This window comes from Capra hircus, chromosome 20 (assembly GCF_001704415.2).
Source record: "Capra hircus breed San Clemente chromosome 20, ASM170441v1, whole genome shotgun sequence".
In the NCBI taxonomy this organism is placed as follows: domain Eukaryota; kingdom Metazoa; phylum Chordata; class Mammalia; order Artiodactyla; family Bovidae; genus Capra; species Capra hircus.
In genome coordinates, this window is record NC_030827.1 from 36,772,644 (window position 1) to 36,792,530 (window position 19,887).

The 19,887-nt window shown below is 37.3% G+C and overlaps 1 protein-coding gene across 1 annotated transcript in view; it reads right to left on the bottom strand.

The window, feature by feature from the left end:
- WDR70 (WD repeat domain 70) overlaps window positions 1-19,887 on the bottom strand; it is a 272,589-nt gene that overhangs the window by 94,184 nt on the left and 158,518 nt on the right. The window contains exon 10 of the mRNA XM_005694782.3: window positions 10,867-11,041. Coding sequence (XP_005694839.2) covers window positions 10,867-11,041 — 175 coding nt within the window. The remainder of the gene's footprint in view (window positions 1-10,866; window positions 11,042-19,887) is intronic.

Here is a 19,887-nt window from a genome sequence, read left to right on the forward strand (position 1 = left end):
AACTCCAAAAAAGGGGGGCATATGTATACATATAGCTGATTCACTTTGCTGTACAGTAGAAACTAACAACATTGTAAAGCAACTATATTTCAATAAAAATTAAAAATAAATAAATAAAACCTATGATGCTCTGATAGCATCTATTTCCCTATTTATTCAACAAATATTAACTGGGAGCACATACATTCATCTATTTATTCAACAGATATGAACTGGGAGTACAATGTTAACTGGGAAACAGCAAATAAGACAAAAAGTCCCTCACCTTATGAAGCTTAAGAGGAGAAAAAGTGAATGAGCAGGCACATGAAAAATAAAACAAGGTAATTACACAGTGTTAAGTGCTATAAAGACAATAAAACAAGGCAACTGGACGGAGAAACAGATGCAGAAGAAAGCCAGGGTACTACTACTTTAGTCAGTAGTCTAGACTGGCTTTAGAACCAGCCTTCTTAATCTATATTCGCAACTACTGCATGGTTTTATGGTTCTTTGAGATGACATTTCACCAGAGGCCAGAATGAGAGGTTAGCAACCCCCCCAGAGCTATAACCATGGCAGAGGCAGCAAAGATAACAAGCACAAAGGCTACAAGGTGAACAAGGCCTAACAATATTTGAAGAGCAGAAAGAGGCCAGCTAGCTTGGAGTTTGCTGAGCATGAAGGACAACGGTAGAAGATGCCATTGAAGACGTAGGTAAACACCAGATTCCTGCTTTATTTCACTATTTGAATCACCCCTTTCCTATTCAATAGCTTGAGGTGATATTAGGTCAATAACTGGACATTTCTGCAGCCTAGGGAAACTCACCATCACCATGGGCTAAACTATGGCAAAGCACTCTTCACTTCTTAAAAAGATGAGTTTTTTTTAAAGTAGAAGCTTAATTAAAAAAAAAAAAACATTTTACTTAATTCTGTTATTTGAATGTCTTCAGGATTTACTCTCCTAGGATAAATAATCTTCTAGTCCACAAATACAGCAGCACGACTGTGCAACAGCACCATAGAAAGAACGGCAACTGATCTACCTTCTTCACTGCGTGAGATCTCCTCTAGTCATGGGGAGCTGCCAGGAGAGACAGGGCAGAGTGGTCAGTGTAGAGTAAGGCACCAAAGCAGGAAGGTAGAGGACGATCAGGAGGGAACCTAATCTGATTTTAAAAGGAAGTTTTACTATTTATGGAGAGAGTTGCGGGAGATACTCTAAGGCAGGATAAAGACAAATGGAAAGACTGAAGGTGCCAGTCTGCAGATACATGAACTATATTCACTATGCAGTAAGCAGTGAAGGAGTGATTGTTATACTGAACACGATTTAAACTGGGGCCTGGTGGCTCAGAGGATAAAGCGTCTGCCTGCAATGCAGGGGGCCCGGGTTCGATCCCTGAGTTGGGAAGATCCCCTGGAGAAGGAAATGGCAACCCACTCCAGTATTCTTGCCTGGAGAATCCCATGGACAGAGGAGCCTGGCAGGCTACAGTCTATGGGGTCGCAAAGAATCGGAAATGACTGAGCGACTTCACTTTCAAGGAAACCAGAGAGGATGGACAGAGAAGGGAAAGGATATCCCGCAATGCAGGTGAGAGGTGATGAAAGTCTGAAGTAGAGTGAAGGCAAAGGAGAAGAAATTGAGGGGACAGATGCGACGTACACTAAAACATGGAATATATAGGAGATAGAGAATATTTTGAAGTTCTAAATGGAAACCCAAATTAAGAAAAATAGCAAAGTCAAAAGGAAGGGTGACTTCTAAAGGAGAAAAGGAGTAGTGTTCAGGGTATTTAGAGCTTAATTCTTGGTGGGATTGTCTCACAGACAAGTGAAGGTGCCTTCAGAGTGCAGAAGAATGTATAGGAGGGAACTAAGAGACACAGACTGGAGTCACAGCAAGTAATGACAACTGAACGTAAAACAGTTCATCTGCCCGACAGGAGACTAGGAAAGATGATGTCCTTTTACTCTAATATGGAGATGGTGGGAAACAGCCCATGAAGGAGGCGGAGGATAATAAGAACCAGAAGGTGGTGACTGTCACACATGTCAAGGTTGCCTTGTTACCTGGGCAAGAGGGAAGTTAGCAGGAGAAATGTTTGTTTCAAAGGATGATACTGTCAATAAGGACAATAAAGATGGTAAAAAAGACAGCTGAATTTGGTGCTTAGATAGTCTTTTTTGTTTTTAATCTTTAAAAAGAGAGTGTATAATGTTTTCTGATAAATCTTCAAAATACCAATTTTCCAGTTTCTTCAGGGCCTTTGAAAGCAAACTGGATGGAATGGCTGTTTTGTTCACTGTGGTACCCCCAGAACCTAGACTAGTAGTTGGGCCAGAGGAGGAGTGGGTAACTTTTGTGGAATGAATGATGTGACCTCTCAATCTTCCCTCCATGTATCGGCCCCTTGAGCTCTTCATTTCCTTCCCTACTGAGCTAAGAGGCCAGGATCTCATACATGTTGACCAACTGTCTTATCAACATCCTAAATAATCCAGCCCCAATATTCTTCTCTTACATGTTTCCTATTTCTATCTCTGTGAATTTTTCAGATCTTCTCTATAAACCTGGTGTCCTGAAATTTCATGATGCCTGGTTTGATGCAAGTTTTCATTCACTGTGCTGAGCACCTGATGAACAATTCCTACCCAGAAAAAATAATTACTTTCAGTTCTAAAACTGTGGCGGAGGGCACAGGGGGCAGGGTAGGAGAAGGCCAGTAATAATCATTTCTTACCTAATTGCATCCATCCTCTCTCCTCTGTATTTTCTCTTTCTAAAACTTTCTGGTCAAATACTGAGCCTTGAACTGACCCTTAAATCTATCTTTTCTTTCTCACTGTTTTACACTGTTTTCTAGATTTCTTTGACTATATCTCTCAATACTACCTGCAGAAGGAAATGGCAACCCACTCCAGTATTCTTGCCTGGAAAATCCCATGGATGGAGGAGCCTGGTAGGTTACAGTCCGTGGGGTCATAAAGAGTCAGACACGACTGAGCCACTTCACTTCACTTGACTTCAATGCTACCATGGCTTTACCTATCTGTTTTCTAAGAGTTTTTCTTTGAACTCCAAGTGTACAAAGGCTTTTTGCAATATTATCCTTTAAGTTTCATGGCTGTAATATTCTCTCTTCTCTCTGAGAATATTAAATATAGGAACTTTTATTGAATTATTCTTCCGTTTCCTACCTTGTCTCTCTCCCCTCTGAGAGTGCTTTAGTGTCTGCATTTCTTGTTAGTGGATTACTTAAAATATCTGGTGATCCTTGTCTATTCATTAAAATATGAGTAAGTTCCTAAAAACCTGACTAGAAACACTGTAGGAGTCAAAATCTTCTTCAATAAAGGGCCAGACAGTAAATAGTTTAGGCTTTGAGGGGCATGTAGTCTGCTATAACTACTCAACTCTGCTATTATAGCATAAAAGCAGCCATAGATAATATAAAAATGAATGAGCAAGGATGTTCTAATTAAGCTTTATTCATGGACACTGAAGTTTGAATTTCACATAATTTTCATGTGTCATGAAATATTTTTATTTTGTTTTTCTTATAAACCACGTGGCAGGCAGAGCAATGTCCCCAGCAAAGATTTCCACCCCCTAATCCCTGGAACCTGTGAATATGTTATCATACCAGGTAAAGGGGAATTAAGATTTCAAACTGAATTAATGTTGATAATCAACTGTTCTTAAAACATGGCAATTATCCAAGTAGATATAATGTAAGCACAAGAGTCTTTGTTTTGTGATGTGAAAAAGACTCAAACTCACTATTGTTGACCTTGAAGATGGAAGAAGGCAGCCATGAGCCACAGAATATGCGTAGCTTCTAGAAGCTGGAAAGGGCAAGGAAATGGATTCTCCCCTGAAGCAGCCAAAAGAGAACACAGTCCTGCCAACACCCTGATTTTGAGTTCAATGAAACTTTTTTTTAATATAACTTTTAAAAACATTTCACTTTATGTTTAATTGGAGGATAATTACTTTACAATATTGTGATGGTTTCTGCCATATATCAACATGAATCTGCCATAGGTATGTATACATATATCCCCTCCCTCTTAAACCTTCCTCCCACCTTCCACCCCTCTAGGTTGTCACAGAGCATCAGCTTTTGGTTTCCTGAGTCATACACCAAATGCCCACTGGCTATCTATTTTATATATGGTAATGTATAATGTTTCAATGCTATTCTCTCAAATCATCCCACCTCTCCTTCCTCCACTGTGTCCAAAAGTCTGTCCTTCACGTCTGCATCTCCTTTGCTGCCCTGCAAATAGGATCATCAGGACCATCTTTCTCGATTCCATATATATATGTCAATATACAGTATTTGTCTTTCTCTTTCTGACTTACTTCATTCTGTATAATAGGCTCAAGGTTCATCTACCTCATTAGAACTGACTCATCAATGAGACTTCTAACTGACATAAGTGTAAGAATCCTGTGCTGTTTTAAGCCACTAAGTTTTTGGTAAATTTGTTACAATGACCACCAAAAAACAACACAATCATTTAAAAATGAAAAAAAAAAATCTTTCTTAGCTTGCAGGTCATACAAAAATAGATGCGGCATATGGGCCACAGTTTCTGACCTTTGGTACAAGCGCTTGCTCCAGACTGCCTAGCACTGAATCCTAGTTCTGCCACTTACAAGCTGCAATTTTGGCTAGGCAGCACAACTTTCTTTTTGTATTGGTTTCCTCATCTGTAAAATAATGATAGTAACGGTACTTTTGTAAGGATTGTTGTAAGGATTAACTAAAGTAAAACATGTAAAGTACTTAAAATATTACCTAACTCAAAAGTATTCAGTAAATGCTATAATAATAACAGCAGCAATAACAGAGGAGGAGATGAAACACAGCCCTCTATGAAGATTTTCACCTTATCTCAGCTTTGCTTGGACTATGAAGTCTCTCTGACAGACCACCCTAAAAGTAACTCTTCAGTCTAGGGTAGGAAGAGAACTGCAGGAGAAGCCAGTTCATCTCTTATAGGCTTTTCCCATCCCAGCTAAGGTTTCAGCTTTCTCCAGTTGGCCAAGTCAGTGACCATTCACACATCTGGTTTCTAGTTTCCAAAAGTGTCCTGACTTCTCTTTTTGGCTGTCATCTCCTCTCTAATTCTCTTTGATTGTATGTGTTTATGCTTTAAAAATGTCTTTTCTGTCATTTTAGTGGGGTTTTAGGAAGAAACAGAACTGAATGAATCTGTTTAACTTACTATATTTAACTAGAAGTCTTAAATTCAATTATTCTCCTGCCTTCAAAAAATAAGGATAACAATCATCTCCATTTAAAACAAAAATTTTAACCTAACTTTTTCAAAACTAGCATAGTCTCATTTTTATTAATACTGCTCACCTAAATATGTGACATTTTATAAAAGAATTATTAGTAAAACTTTAAAGCTTCCATTAAAATAATTGACAAATTACAGCTTAACTTTAGGGCTTGCAAGTAATTTCACACAGTATTGATGGTTTGTGTTTTGAATCAATGACACATTTTTTGAAAAGTGAGCTTTGAAAAATATGCATGTTAAAAACACTATGAAATAAGTTGTAAGTCATATGCTTCCTCTTAAATGTTTATTTTAAAAATAATTATAATTCATAACTACCAAAGCACACTAATCAATGGATACATAAAGTTTTTGTTTATTGATGGTGATTTTATTTCCATACATTGAATGACTGGTTCTAGCAGGGATCTATATTCTTATCTTCCTAAACCATACTTTTCACCACCAAAGCATCTGCTATGCTCAAATTCATGACACTTTCCAGACATTGCTAAAATTGCACCCTGAGATCTGACTACACCATTCTACAAAAACTGCAAATCCCCTAGGAGCTAAAAAAGAAAGAATAAGACAAACAGTTATTAAACTCTGCTATGTGTAAGCCCTGTTCTGGATGCTTTAAGTATATACCTAATACAATCCTCAAAATAACTGGACAAGATGGGGATCATGCCTTCATTTAATGAATAAGGAAAATGAGGGTGTAGAGAGCTTAGGAAACTCAGGACTGATGGATAGAAAGTCCCAGGTAATGTGCAGAGTAATTGTATGTCTCGGGTGTCATTTATAAAATATGCTATAGAACTACACAGTAGACTTTTAGTTATCCATATATATTTTCTAAACTCCAACTATTAGGCCTAATGAAAAGACAAAAATCTATATTTGAATTTTTAATGTGACTTTATATTTTTTACAGAGCCACATCTAGCTAGACAAACCAACAGAAAGAGAGCTATGGAGAAAACTACAGAAGGATACACTGCAGGTAATTTATAAGCCAGGGAAGCCCAATTGACAAGCATAATGGGTAGAAATAGGCTAATGAGAGTAGAGATACAACTAATCATAACAGTAATAACAATTTTTTGAAAAGTATATATTTCATTTTTGTAAAATTATGCTTCCCTTTAATAACAAAATTTTGAAAAATCCAATTAGAACCATATTTATTATTACAAGGTTGTCCATGTTATACTCTCAAATTTAAAAAGTGAAAGTGAAAGTCGCACAATCGTGTCCAACTCTTTGAGACCGCATGGACTGTAGTCCATGGAATTCTCCAGGCCAGAATACTGGAGTAGGTAGCCATCCCCTTCTCCAGGGGATCTTCCCAACCCAGGGATCGAACCTAGGTCTTCCACATTGCAGGCAGAATCTTTACCAAATAAAAAGAAAGGAAACTGTAAGTTCTCTATTATAAAAACAAAATGTTTTACTCTGTTTGTGTATGTATACATAACATATTAATAGAGGGAAGGTGTAGAAGGCCAAAAATCAGCCTAATCGTAACTTGGGCACCGGAAGGTGACTGCACGTTTGCACACTCAGTCACTTCAGTCGTGTCCAACTCTTTGTGACCCCAGAGACCGCAGCTTGCCAGCTCCTCTGTCCAAGGGATTTTCCCAGCAAGAATACTGGAGTGTGTTGCCATGACCCCTCCAGGGGATCTTCCTGACCCAGGGATCGAACCCACGTCTCCTGCACTGCCAGCATAGTCTTTGTCCACTGAGCCACCTGGGAAGCCCTGAAGGTGACTGGAGACATTTAGAAATTTGTGGAACACTGGACTCAAGCCACTACTGGTGACTTTATTTTTCGTATTCTTTCTCCTTCACACCTGTTCTCTTATTCACCAGGGGCTTATTTGCTCAGAAGCTTATCTCCCGTTGTGATCACTTGTCCTTGCCCCAGCTTTCTCTGAACCAAACCAACTTCTTCTAGCATGACTGAGAGAGTGTGGGCACTGACCAAGCACCAAGCTGGAGAAATGTCTCTGCAGTGTCTCACAGGCTTGAGGCTTTCCTGGTAAGGGGTTGTAGTGTGTGGTCATGTTTCTAAAAGGGACAGCCCCAGAATCCGGACAGGGATTGCAGGCCAAAGGAGCAGTAGGAGGTAGTCAGATGGAGAGTGGGTCAAGTTTCTGGTAGTACTCTATTGCCAAATCAAACTTCAAATATTATTCCCTCCCGTCACCTGTTCTAGGGAAGGCAAAACTCCATGAATATAATGGGTCCTCATTTTCCTACTACAATCTTAGTCTACAAATAATGACTGCAATACAAGGAAGCACATCATGTTCTTTTGGTAAAGAATTTGGCATATTGTCAATTCTTGATAGATACTACAGAGCACTACCACTGCTTCCAGCAAAATATGTCCCAAGAGTTCAGTAGGTTTTTTTATGTGAATGGAAGTCATCACTGGGTATTCATAAGACTATCCAAGCTGGAATATTTTAAACGCCAGAAATTATACTTGAGAGAGACATGAAACATCATTTTAAAATCCATGTATATTAATACAGATTATGTGTTTCTACATCATTAAAGATACAACAAAAATTATGTACTTGTGGACCTCAATAGCTCCCATTCTCCCTCTCATATCTCTGACTTATTGTGTTTTCATATAACATAGATAGTTCTTTACGCTACTATTTTTAATGACGTCTTAGAAATAAACTGACAATGTCAATCAATAAGTAAAACATATAGTATAGTACATCAGGTGATGATCAGCACCATGGAAGAAAATAAGAGGGGGAGAGAGTGCCACTAGTGGGGTGAAGGCTGCAATTGTATATCGCATGGAGTCAGGGAAGGCCTTGCTGAAAAGACAACATTTGAGCAAAGTGCTGAAAGAGGTGAAGGGTGAAAGTCATGTGAACACCTAAGAGAAGAATGTGGAGGCTGGAGGTTCAGCACATGCAGGAGTCCTGAGTCTGGAGGCATGCTGTTACCTCTCCAACACCATCTCCCCATACTCTGCGCCTCCCTCACTTCCTGCCAGCCAAACACTGGCCTCCTTGCTGCTGCTCACATGCAAGCTGGTAAGGAGAGTGAGGAATTGGGGAGGCAGTACAGACGAGGAGAGGCTCCTCTGAAGTGGCCTTCCTCTCCATTTAAAAACAACTCAACATCAAATGACTTGAGAGCAATGCTGGGCAAACAAACACTCCTCTTGAGCAACAATGGCCAACAGAACTTTCTGCAATGATGAGAATGTTCTCTATCTGTGCTGTCCAGTAAGTGGCTAGTATGGCTGAGGAACTGAAATTTTAACTTCATCTTATTTTAATTATTTTTAAATTGAAATAGTCAAATGTAGCTAGTGGCTATACTACCAGCCAGCAAATTTCTAGAATAAAGGCAGGCCTTGCGAACACAGAAATTTATCACTGACAGACGCTTTACTTCCAAGAAAAGAGATACATTTCATTTCATTTGCTGAAGTTCAAGTTGGTCTAATGAGAATTCCATGATAAAATACGGCAATTATGATAGCTTTACTCGTCACAAAACATATGTATGAAGCATTATTTGCCTTGTAATTCTTTGGCTACTGTGTGGGAAAAATTACTGTTATTAGCTTTTCTTACCTTAGCTTTAGTGTTTCCCTCTACATGATTTATTATTGCTGAAGTAATAGTTAAGAATTTTTAAAATCTATTTTTAAACGAACTGGGTTTCCTAACAAGTTTTTTTTCCTCTTAATTTGATTTTTCTTCAGGTGACACATACAGGTGCAAATTTAAGAATATGAAGAAATGTAATGAATATGATGTGGCAAAATAAGCTCTATATTCAATGTATTATTAAATTTTAACTAAACAGAATCAAAGATTCTGATTAGAACAATGGCTTAAAGGTTTTCTTTTCTACAAAATAGGAAACATGAGATATACTAATTATTTTAAGAGATATGCAAGGCTAACCTTTAAAAACTATATTCAACTTAGAAACTATGGTTTCTAAAAAAAAAAAAGGCATGTACTGTGCTTAGTCGCTCAGTTGTGTCTGACTCTTTGTGATCCCATGGACTGTAGCTTGCCAGGCTCCTCTGTCCATGGAGATTCTCCAGGCAAGAATACTGGAGTGGGTTGCCATGCCCTCTTCCAGGGGATCTTCCCAACCCCAGGATCGAACCCAGGTCTCCCGCATTGCAGGCAGATTCTTTAATGTCTGAGCCACCAGAGAAGCCCATGAAAAGCATGTATATATGTATATACACACATATATGTGGATGTATGCATATATACACACAGACACACTAAACACATCACTATTAAAGCTAGTCAAGAAAACTTTTAAATTTCTATGTTAAATCAACAGCACTCAGAGACGATGAAAGCCAGTTACTAAAAAATTTATTGCTTAGTTAAAACTCAGTTTACAATTCAAAGGATTTTTAAAATCTCTGAGCTGTTATAAAGCTTTATGGGGTTTATAGTGGAGATGAAAACAGAAATAAAAAGATCTGACAAACAGAAAATGCCAAAGATGTTTCCAGCGTTATTAACATGGATTCTTTTTTCTCTATCATTACTTTTTACCTATTCCCAAAAAACTGGCTTTAACTCCATCTGCCTGAAAAGACAACTGTTTCCTGGGGTCCCTTTCAAAATGAAAGTGTTTGATGGGCAATTTTATTTGAAAGAATATTATTTTTATAATTGTTAAAAATAAAAAGAATGTAAACTCTATGAAGGCAGGAATTTTGAATCATCTACAGTAGTTCCAGTCTTCAGAATACTGCCTGAATATAGTACAGATAATAAATATTTATTGAATTAATAATTCTACCAGCATCTTTTATTAAAATAAAATAATCAACTTTTACTGTAACATTAGTGTAGATTTTCATTTTAACATTGGTAATCTAGAATAACTCCACTTAAAAATTCTTGTTTTACCATCTATACATGCAACAAAGCCCTTTTCAAAGCTTATTGGTAATACACAGAATTAGCCAAAGACCATTCATTGTTTTATTCATTCTTTCTGTGGTTATAGAATTCTATGATCCCTTTAAATTCCAAATTTTATTTTATTCTAATAATGACTTAAAACTGAAAAAAAAATCTGAAACTTATTCAAATGGAATGTCATGGAATGTCAAACTATTATTTAAATTACTACACAAGTAACTGCTCAGCAACTTATGGATCACCCTGGTTATTTCATGGTTTACTCACCTCTTTTAAAGGGTATTTCTAATTCTCTGCTTAGTCTTGTTTTACATCACTGTCAAATTCTTCACTTTCAAATCCAAGTATATTGAAATGTCATAAAATAAACTATATTATATTTTTTACATTTTATACCAAAAGATTGAGTTTATGTCAAAAACAAAATCTAATACACATTGGAAAATACTGAGTTGGAATGTTTGCTAAAATGCTGTTTACTGCAGAGGCCCAGTGTTTTATCAACTAACACTGAAGTTTAAATTAGGGCTAAACTCAGGAAATTGACCTTCATAATATTTTAACATGATGTTTGTCTTTCTAAGGTGGCTTTCTTCTCAGAAAAGAGGACTTAAATATCCTTGACTTACTGTCAAATTTCGGTCCCAGATCTGTATGCTTCCATTCTGGCAAGCAGCTGCTATGAGGTTTCCATCTCTACTGTACGTGCATGTGGTAGGAATTACTTTTTTACCCTGCATTGTCCGCGGTTTAAACACACTTTTTTGCTTCTTTGGATTTTCAACTTCCCAGGTCCTCACAGTCCTTAAAAAAAGAAAAAAAGGAAGATTTTGACTTATAAAAAAGAAAGGATTTTAAAATCCAAAAGAGTTCACAAAGACTGCTTGACCTTTTAAGCATATAAATCTAATTCACGTTTTTTACATTTTTTTAAATAAAATGTACAGTATGTAAATGAGGTTTCCCAATGCAATAAAGTCAACCATCCAAATTGTACTGTCATGAAATCAAATCACAAGTGGCAAACTCTACTTCCAATTTCAGAGTTCTTAGTTCTGACCCTCTAAAGCAGTAGTTTCCAACCAACTGACTATACACTCTGATCAGCAGAACTGTTGAACATTATATACCCACTACATATACGGGTTAATTTCTAAATTACATGTTGTCATATACTGTTATATAACACACACCCGAAAATACACTGAAAAAAACTGGTCAGTAAAAAAGAATGATGTGGGACTTCCATGGCCAAAACAGTAAAAGATAATTTAAAAGAACAGTGGGATAAATATAAATATAAAACAAATACAACATGGTAGGTTTAAATCCAACATCATCAATAACTGGAAATTCCATCACATTAATTGGAAATGGCATAAAAACTCTAATTAAAAGGAAAAGACTGTCAGATTGGATTAGATAAAATCAAAATTCAGCAGAGTCTATATTTTTATATATAAAAATATATAAAAATGTGTGTTTATATATAAAAAACACACAAAAATCTTTAAATATAAAGCCTTATTAACCATGTTGGAGAAGGCAATGGCAACCCAATCCAGTACTCTAGCCTGGAAAATCCCATGGATGGAGGAGCCCGGTAGGCTGCAGTCCATGGGGCTGCTAAAGAGTCGGACACGACTGAGCGACTTCACTTTCACTTTTCACTTTCATGCATTGGAGAAGGACATGGCAACCCACTCCAGTGTTCCTGCCTGGAGAATCCCAGGGATGGGGGAGCCTGGTGGGCTGCCGTCTATGGGGTCATGCAGTCAGACTTGACTGAAGCGACTTAGCAGCAGCAGCATTAATCATTTAACAGTAAAAGGATGGAAAAAAGATGTGCCATAACATAATCAAAAGAAAGCTAGAATGAGTATATTAATGTCAAAGTGGACTTGAAAATAATGAATAAAACTAGAGACAAAGAGGAAATTTTCATTATGAGAAAGAGTCAAAAGATCAAGAAGAAATAAAATATTAGGAAGATATAAGAATATGAAATATTAAGAAGATATAAGAATCCTAAATGCATATCTCCCTAATAACAGAGCTTCAAAATGTGAAAGCAAACTTAATAGAAATAAAAGAAATACCAAATTCATACTTAACAGCTGTACACTTCAACACTCCTCTCTGTGACTAACAGAACAAGTAGACCTCTGCCCACCTCAAAAAAAAAAATCAGTAAGACTACAGAAGACCTCAGAAACTCTACCAGACGAGTTGAGCTAATTAACATTTATATAACACTTCACCCAACAACTGGACGTGTATTCTTTTACACACTGAACATTCACTAAGATAGACCATATTCTGAGACATTAAAACAAATCTAAATACACTAAAATGAAAGAAATCATAAAAGTATATACACTGTCTAAAAAATGAAACTAAATAAATGATCAATACAGAACTGTATCTGGAAATATATCTCTTCCAAAACATTCAGAAATTAATAAATACAATTCTAAATAATCTATGAGTCAAAATTTCATAAGGAATATTAGATAATACTCTGACTTCAAAAAACATGAAAATACAACATATCGAAATTCATGGTATTTGACTAAGATTGAGCACAGAGGAAAAGAAAAATAGACGTGCCTCAAATCAATGACCTAAAATTCAAACTAGAAAAAGGAGAGAATATTAAAACCAAAACTAGCAGAAGGGAGGAAATGAGAATACAAACGAATAAAACAGAAAACCACAAGTCAGTAGAGAAATCAAAAGCTGGTTATTTGAGAAGATCAATAAAATTAAAGAATTTCTAGGTGGAATGATTAAAAAGCAGAAATTGGAGACAACCTCAAACACCAGTATCTTGAATGAAAGAAAAGATATAACTGTAGAACTTATCAACATTCAAAGAATAATAGGGAAATTTTATGAATGAATTTACATAAATAAATTCAATAATTTAGATCAAATGGACAAATTTCCTTAAAAGACAAACCAGAAAAGTTCACTCAATAAGAAATAATGTCTAGAATATTCCTATATGATTAAAAAAACTAAGTATATAGCTGAAAATCTTTGCACTAAGAATGACTTCACTGTTGAATTCTATCAAACATTTAAGAAAGAAATTAACACCTTAAGAAAGAAAAGGCCACCTACTGAATAGGAAAAAGTTTTTGCAAAGATGTATCTGATAAGGGATTAATATTCAAAATACACAAAGAAGTCATGCAACTCAGTCCTGAAAAAACAAACAACCTGATTAAATAATGGCAAGAAGATATGAATAGACATTTTTCCAAAGAAAACATATAGATGTCCAACAGAGAAATGAAGAGATGTTTAACATCAGGGAAATGCAAATCAAAACCACAATAAGATATTACCTCACACCTGTCAGAATGGCTATTATCAAAAAGACAACAAGGGCTTCCCTGGTGGCTCAGTGGTAAAGAAGCTGTCTGCCAATGCAGGAGACACAGGTTCAATCCCTGATCCAGGAAGATGCCACATGACACAGGATAACTAAGCCTGTGTGCCACACCACTGAGCCTGTGAGCTACAGTCTGGGAGTAGCAACTACGGAGAGCCCACAAGCCCTAGAGCCTGTGTTCCATAACGAAAAGCCACTGCAACAGGAAGCTGCACACCACAACTAGAGAAGAGCCCCCACTCACTGCACACACAACAAGACGAAGACCCAGCACAGCCGAAAATAAGTGAGCATTAAAAAAAAATAATAACAAGTTTTGGCAAGGATATAGAGCAAAAGGAATCCTTTTGCAGTGTTGGTGGGAATATAAACTGGTGCAGCCACTGTGGAAAACAGTATGTAGATTCCCACAAAAATTAAAAACAAAACTACCATAGAATCCATCAATTCCACTCCTGGGTATTTATCTGAAGAAAAAGAAAATACTAACTTGAAAAGATATATGTACTCTTATGTTCCCATTGGCCACGTATGGTTGTGAGAGCTGAACTGTAAAGTAGGCAGAGCACCAAAGAACTGATGCCTTCCAACTGTGGTGCTGGAGAAGACTCCTGAAAGTTCCTTGGACAGCAAAGAGATCAAACCAGTCAATCTCAAGGGAAATCAACCCTGATATTCCTTGGAAGGACTGATGCTAAAGCTGAAGCTACAGTATTTTGTTCATCCGATGTAAACAGCCAACTCACTGGGAAGTCCCTGATGCTGGGAAAGATTGAGAGCAGAAAGAGAAGAGGGTGTCAGAGGATGAGACGGCTAGATGGCATCACCAATACAATGGACATGAACTTGGGCAAACTTCGGGAGATGGTTAGGGACAGGGAGGCCTCGTGTGCTGCAGTCTATGGGTCACAAAGAATTGGACACAACTGGGTGACTGAACAACAACAATGTCCACTGCAGCATTATCTACAACTGACAAGATATGGAAACAACCCAAGTGCCCATCAACAGAGGAATGGATGAAGAGGATATGTGTATACACATATATACATACATACATACAGTGGAACATTACACACACACACACATATACATACATACAATGGGAACATTACTCAGCCATGAAAAAAAATGAAATCTTGCCATTTGCAACAGCATGAATGGACCTAGAGGACATTATACTAAGTGAAATAAGTTAAGACAGAGAAAGATAAACACTGTATGATTTCACTTACATGTGGAACTTAAAAAACAAAACAAATGAACAAACGCAACAAAACATAAACAGAGTCATAATAGAGAGAAGAAATGGGTGTTTGCCAGAGGGGAGGCAGTGGGGGTAGGAGACAAATAGGTGAGGGAGATTAAAATACAAACTTCCTAAGTCAGAAAGAGAAATAAATATACCACATGCCATCATTTTATGTGGAATCTAAAATATGACACAAATGAACTTACCTACAAAACAGAAACAGACTCACAGACACAGTCAACAGATTTGTGGTTGTCAAGAGGCTCTGGGAGTGGGGGGGTGATGGATGAGCAGATGCAAACTATTATATAGAGAACAGATAAACAACAAGGTCCTACTGTATAGCATGGGGAACTATATTCAACATCCTATGATAAACTATAATGGAAAAGAGTAAGTATGTATATATGTGTAAAACTGAACCATGTTGCTGTACAGCAGAAATTAACACTGTAGATCAACTATAGTTCAATTAAAAAAATCTAAAAAAATTTTCAAAGATACATACTTCCAGTTGCAAAATAAATGAATCACGAGTATGAAACGTACAGTCTAGGTAATACAGTCAATAATTAGACAATATCATTGTATGGTGACAGATGTTAACCAGACTTATCCTGATGATCATTTTGAAATATATAGAAATATTAAATCACTACATTGTGTAACAGGAACTAACATAATATTGTAGCAAATTATACTTAAAAAATAAACAAACTAATAGAGCTAGAACAGATTTACAGTTACCAGAGGTGGCAAAGAGTGGGGAGGAGCAGGTGGAGAAAGTGGATGAAGGCAGTCAAAAGGTACAAACTTTTAGTTATGAGATAAACTAAGTCCTAGGGAGGCAGCGTACAAGATGATATATATAATTAAAACTGTGGTTGTTAAGAGAGTCACAAGGAAAAAAAGTATCTTCTATTTCTTCAATTTTGCATCTACATGAGATGATGAATATTCACTAAACTTACTGTAGTAATCATTTCATGACGCATGTAAGTCAAATCATCACGCTGTACTCCTCAGACTTACACAGTGTTTCATATCAATTATATCTCAAAACTGAAAAAAAAAATCTGATATTGAGCCAAAGAGGAAGGAAGGGAGGGAGGGAGGGAGGGAGGGAAGAAGGAAGCCAAACTCTTCCAGAAAACAGAAAAGGGAATACTTCTCAACTCACTCTATATGGCCCTGATGCCAAAACCAAAGTCACTGCAAGAAAACTATAGATCCGCAGTGAACAAAGACACAAAAATACTTAACAAAATAGCAGTGTACAAAACTGATACCATGTCATGATTAACTGTTATTTAACCCAGGAAAGAAAAGGAAGATGGAAAAGAATGAAAATTAAACCATATAATACACATATCAAAAGACTAAGAAAAGATATCAGATCATCTCAACAGATGTAAAATAAGCTTCTTTTTTCCTTTTTATTTTTATTCATTTTTATTGTTTTTTTAAATTTATTTAATTGGAGGCTAATTACTTTACAATACTGTAGTGGTTTTGCCATAAAAATTCAACATCCACTAGTGATAAAACAAAAGGAAAAAAACCTCTCAGTAATCTAGAAATAGAATGGAACTTGCTCAGCTTGAGAGAAGACATTTATGAAAAACTAATAGGTAATATGCTTCGCTGGTAGCTCAGGTGGTAAAGAATCTGCCTGCAATGCAGGAGACTCGGGTTTGATTCCTGGGTTAGGAAGATCCCCTAGAGAAGGGAATAGCTACCCACTCCAGTATTCTTGCCTGGAGAATTCCATGGACAGAGGAGCCTGGTGGGCTCCAGTCCATGGGGTTGCAAAGAGACAGACAGGACTGTGCAACTAACACTTTTACTTTCACTTTCATTGGTAATATATTTAACAGGGAAAGGCTGAATGCTTTCCTCATGCTGGTGAACAAAGCAGTGATCTCAAACCCTCACCATTTTTTTTGTCCTAGAGTTGCCTGCCAGTGCAATAAGGTAGATAAAAGAAATTAAAGGCTTACAGACTGGAAATAAGAAATAAAACTGTCTTTATTAAGAAACCACATGATCATCTATACAGTTAATCTGAAGAATCTACAAAAATGCTACTAGAACTAATAAGTGAGTTTAACAATGTCACAGGATACAAGATAAATAATCATAAATCAATTTTATTTCTATTGACTAGCAACAAACAACGGGGGAGCCTGGTGGGCTTCCGTCTATGGGGTCACACAGAGTCGGACACGACTGAAGCGACTTAGCAGCAGCAGCAGCAGCAACAAACAACTGGATATTGAAATTATGACATAATATTTATAACAGCAAGAATAAATATGGAATCTGTTAAGAATGTGTAGTATCTGTACACTAAAAACCATTAAACATTTCTGAAAGAAACAAGAAGATCAACACAAATGAGAAGATACACTGTATTGATGGAGTCAACACTGTTCAGATTTCATTTGTGCCCAAATTAATTTTTAAATTCAATACGATCTCAATTAAAATTCCAGCAGAGTCTCCTTAGAATTAGAAACTGAGTAAGCTGACTCTAAAACTTACATGGAAATATAAACAACTTGGAACATACCCACCAATTTTGAAAAAAATGTAAACTAATTCTACCCAGATTCACACACTGCCTTCTAATTCTAATTCCCACATTATAACACCAATCACATAAGTTGCAACTACACATATTGACATCTATTTCTTCTCCAAGAAGAGCTCCTTTAGAGTAAAGGCTCTGTTTTTTGTTTGTTTGTTTGTTTTAAATCATTTTATGTTTTTCTTTGTTGCTTACTTGCTAAGTCCTGCCCAATTCTTTTTGACCCCATGGACTGTAGCCCACCAGTTTCCTCTGTCCATGGGATTTCCCAGGAAAGAATACTGGAGTGGGTTGCCATTTCCTTCTCCAAACAAATTGCTGCTGCTGCTGCTAAGTCGCTTCAGTCATGTCCAACTCTGTGCAACCCCATAGACGGCAGCCTGCCAGGCTCCTCTTTCCATGGGATTTTCCAGGCAAGAGTACTGGAGTAGGGTGCCGTTGCCTTCTCCAAACAAATGTCTAGGTTCTAGCAAACATCTTGAACACAACAGGAATATAATATATACCAGGTCCTCAATAATTAATGTAAGAAATTCACTGCCTATCTAAGCATTTCAGGCATCAATTTTAATCGAGGTATAACCAATATACAATGAAATGTAATTGACATTTAAATGTATAGGTTTCAAGTAGCCAGCATTTGCTGTCAAATATTTATGATTTATTCCAAACAAAGGTTTTTTTTTTTTTTTTTTAAATAACCTATGCATGTCTTCTCCCTAAGATTTTCTTGGGAACTTAATTAACTATTTAGCATTCATTACCAAACCCTAGTTTTCAGAGCTGTTGAACCCAGTGCCTAAAATAAGACTGCATCCACTAAATTTTAGGAACTACCAATTAGCAAAATGTAAGCTCAAATAAGAGTTTGGGAACAGTACACAGGAACAACAGAAAGGCACTCTGCAACTTCAGGATATAAAGCAACCCAGAGGAAGATCCAGGACACTTAACTTCAGTGTTACAAAACACTGCAACAGCTAGAAGCTATCAGCAGTGTGACAGATTCTATTAGATATATAATCCAACATCCATTCTCTTTTCTTCTTCAAGTCTGCAATTTCCAGCCTCTTGCAGATACATGTGGTGAAATATGGCAATTATACTTTGACCAACATGGTGTAAATGGAAGGGTATTCAAGAAGTCTGAAAAAGTCTCTAAAGGAAGGTTAGAGACCCTTCTTTACCTCTTCTTGTTTACTCCTTCCTCTGCCAGAGAGGATATGATTCCGGACTCAAGCAGCATCTTAAAGCAACAAACAGAAGGCCCTAGTCCTTGATGACATTAGAGACACCACATCAACACTGTAGTGGCTGTCTAGACTTCTGATGGGTAGATAGATAGATAGGCTGTAAGATAGGTAAAGTTTATTGGGGCCTAACATACTTACAATGAAATTCTTCTTTTTAAATGTGCAGTACTGTGACTTTTGACAAATGAATAGTTCCACCACTCCAAAAGCTCATCTTGTGTTGCCTCTTTATAGAAAATGCTTCACAACCCCAGCTTCAACAACTGGAAACTATTAACGGGTTTTGTTTCCCGATAGTTAAGCTTTTCCAATACTATAGTGGTAAAGAACCTGCCTGTCAATGCAGGAGACTTAAGAGACATGGGTTCGATCTTTCGGTCAGGAAGATCCCCTGGAAGACAGCAAATGGGAACCCAGTCCAGCATTCTTGCCCAGAGAATCCCATGGACAGAGGAGCCTGGCAGGCTACAGTGCATGGGGTCTCAAAGAGCTGAACACAACTGAATGCACTTAGCACACATGCATACTGTACGAAGCCTTTTGAGCCTTGCTTCTTTAACTTAGAATCTAAGTTGTTGTATCTAAGTTGTTGTTGTATATATCAGCTGTTGTTGCTGTTGTTGTTTAGTCACTAAGTTGTATCCAACTCTTTTGTGACCCCATGGATTGTAGCCAGCCAGACTCCTCTGTCTGAGGGATTCTCTGGGCAAGAATAGTGGAGTGGGTTGCCATTTCCTTCTTCAAGGGATCTTCCTGACCCAGGTATCAAACCCACGTCTCCTGCATTGGCAGGCAGATACTTTACCACTGAGCCACCAGGGAAGCCGTATATATCAGTAGCCCATTCCTTTTTGTTGCTGAATAACATTCCACTATACTTCCCTGGTGGCTTCCCAGGTTCGATCCCTCGGTCAGGAAGATCCCCTGGAGAAGGAAATGGCAATCCACTCTAGTACTATTGCCTGGAAGATCCCATGGACAGAGGAGCCTGGTAGGCTACAGTCCATGGGGCCGCAAAGAGTCGGACACGACTGAGTGACTTCACTTTCATATGGATATACCACATTTTGTTTATCCTTTTGCCAAATTCAGGATAGCAGGTTGTTTCCAGTTTGAGGTGATTATAAATAAAGCACTACAAATATTGCTTTGTGG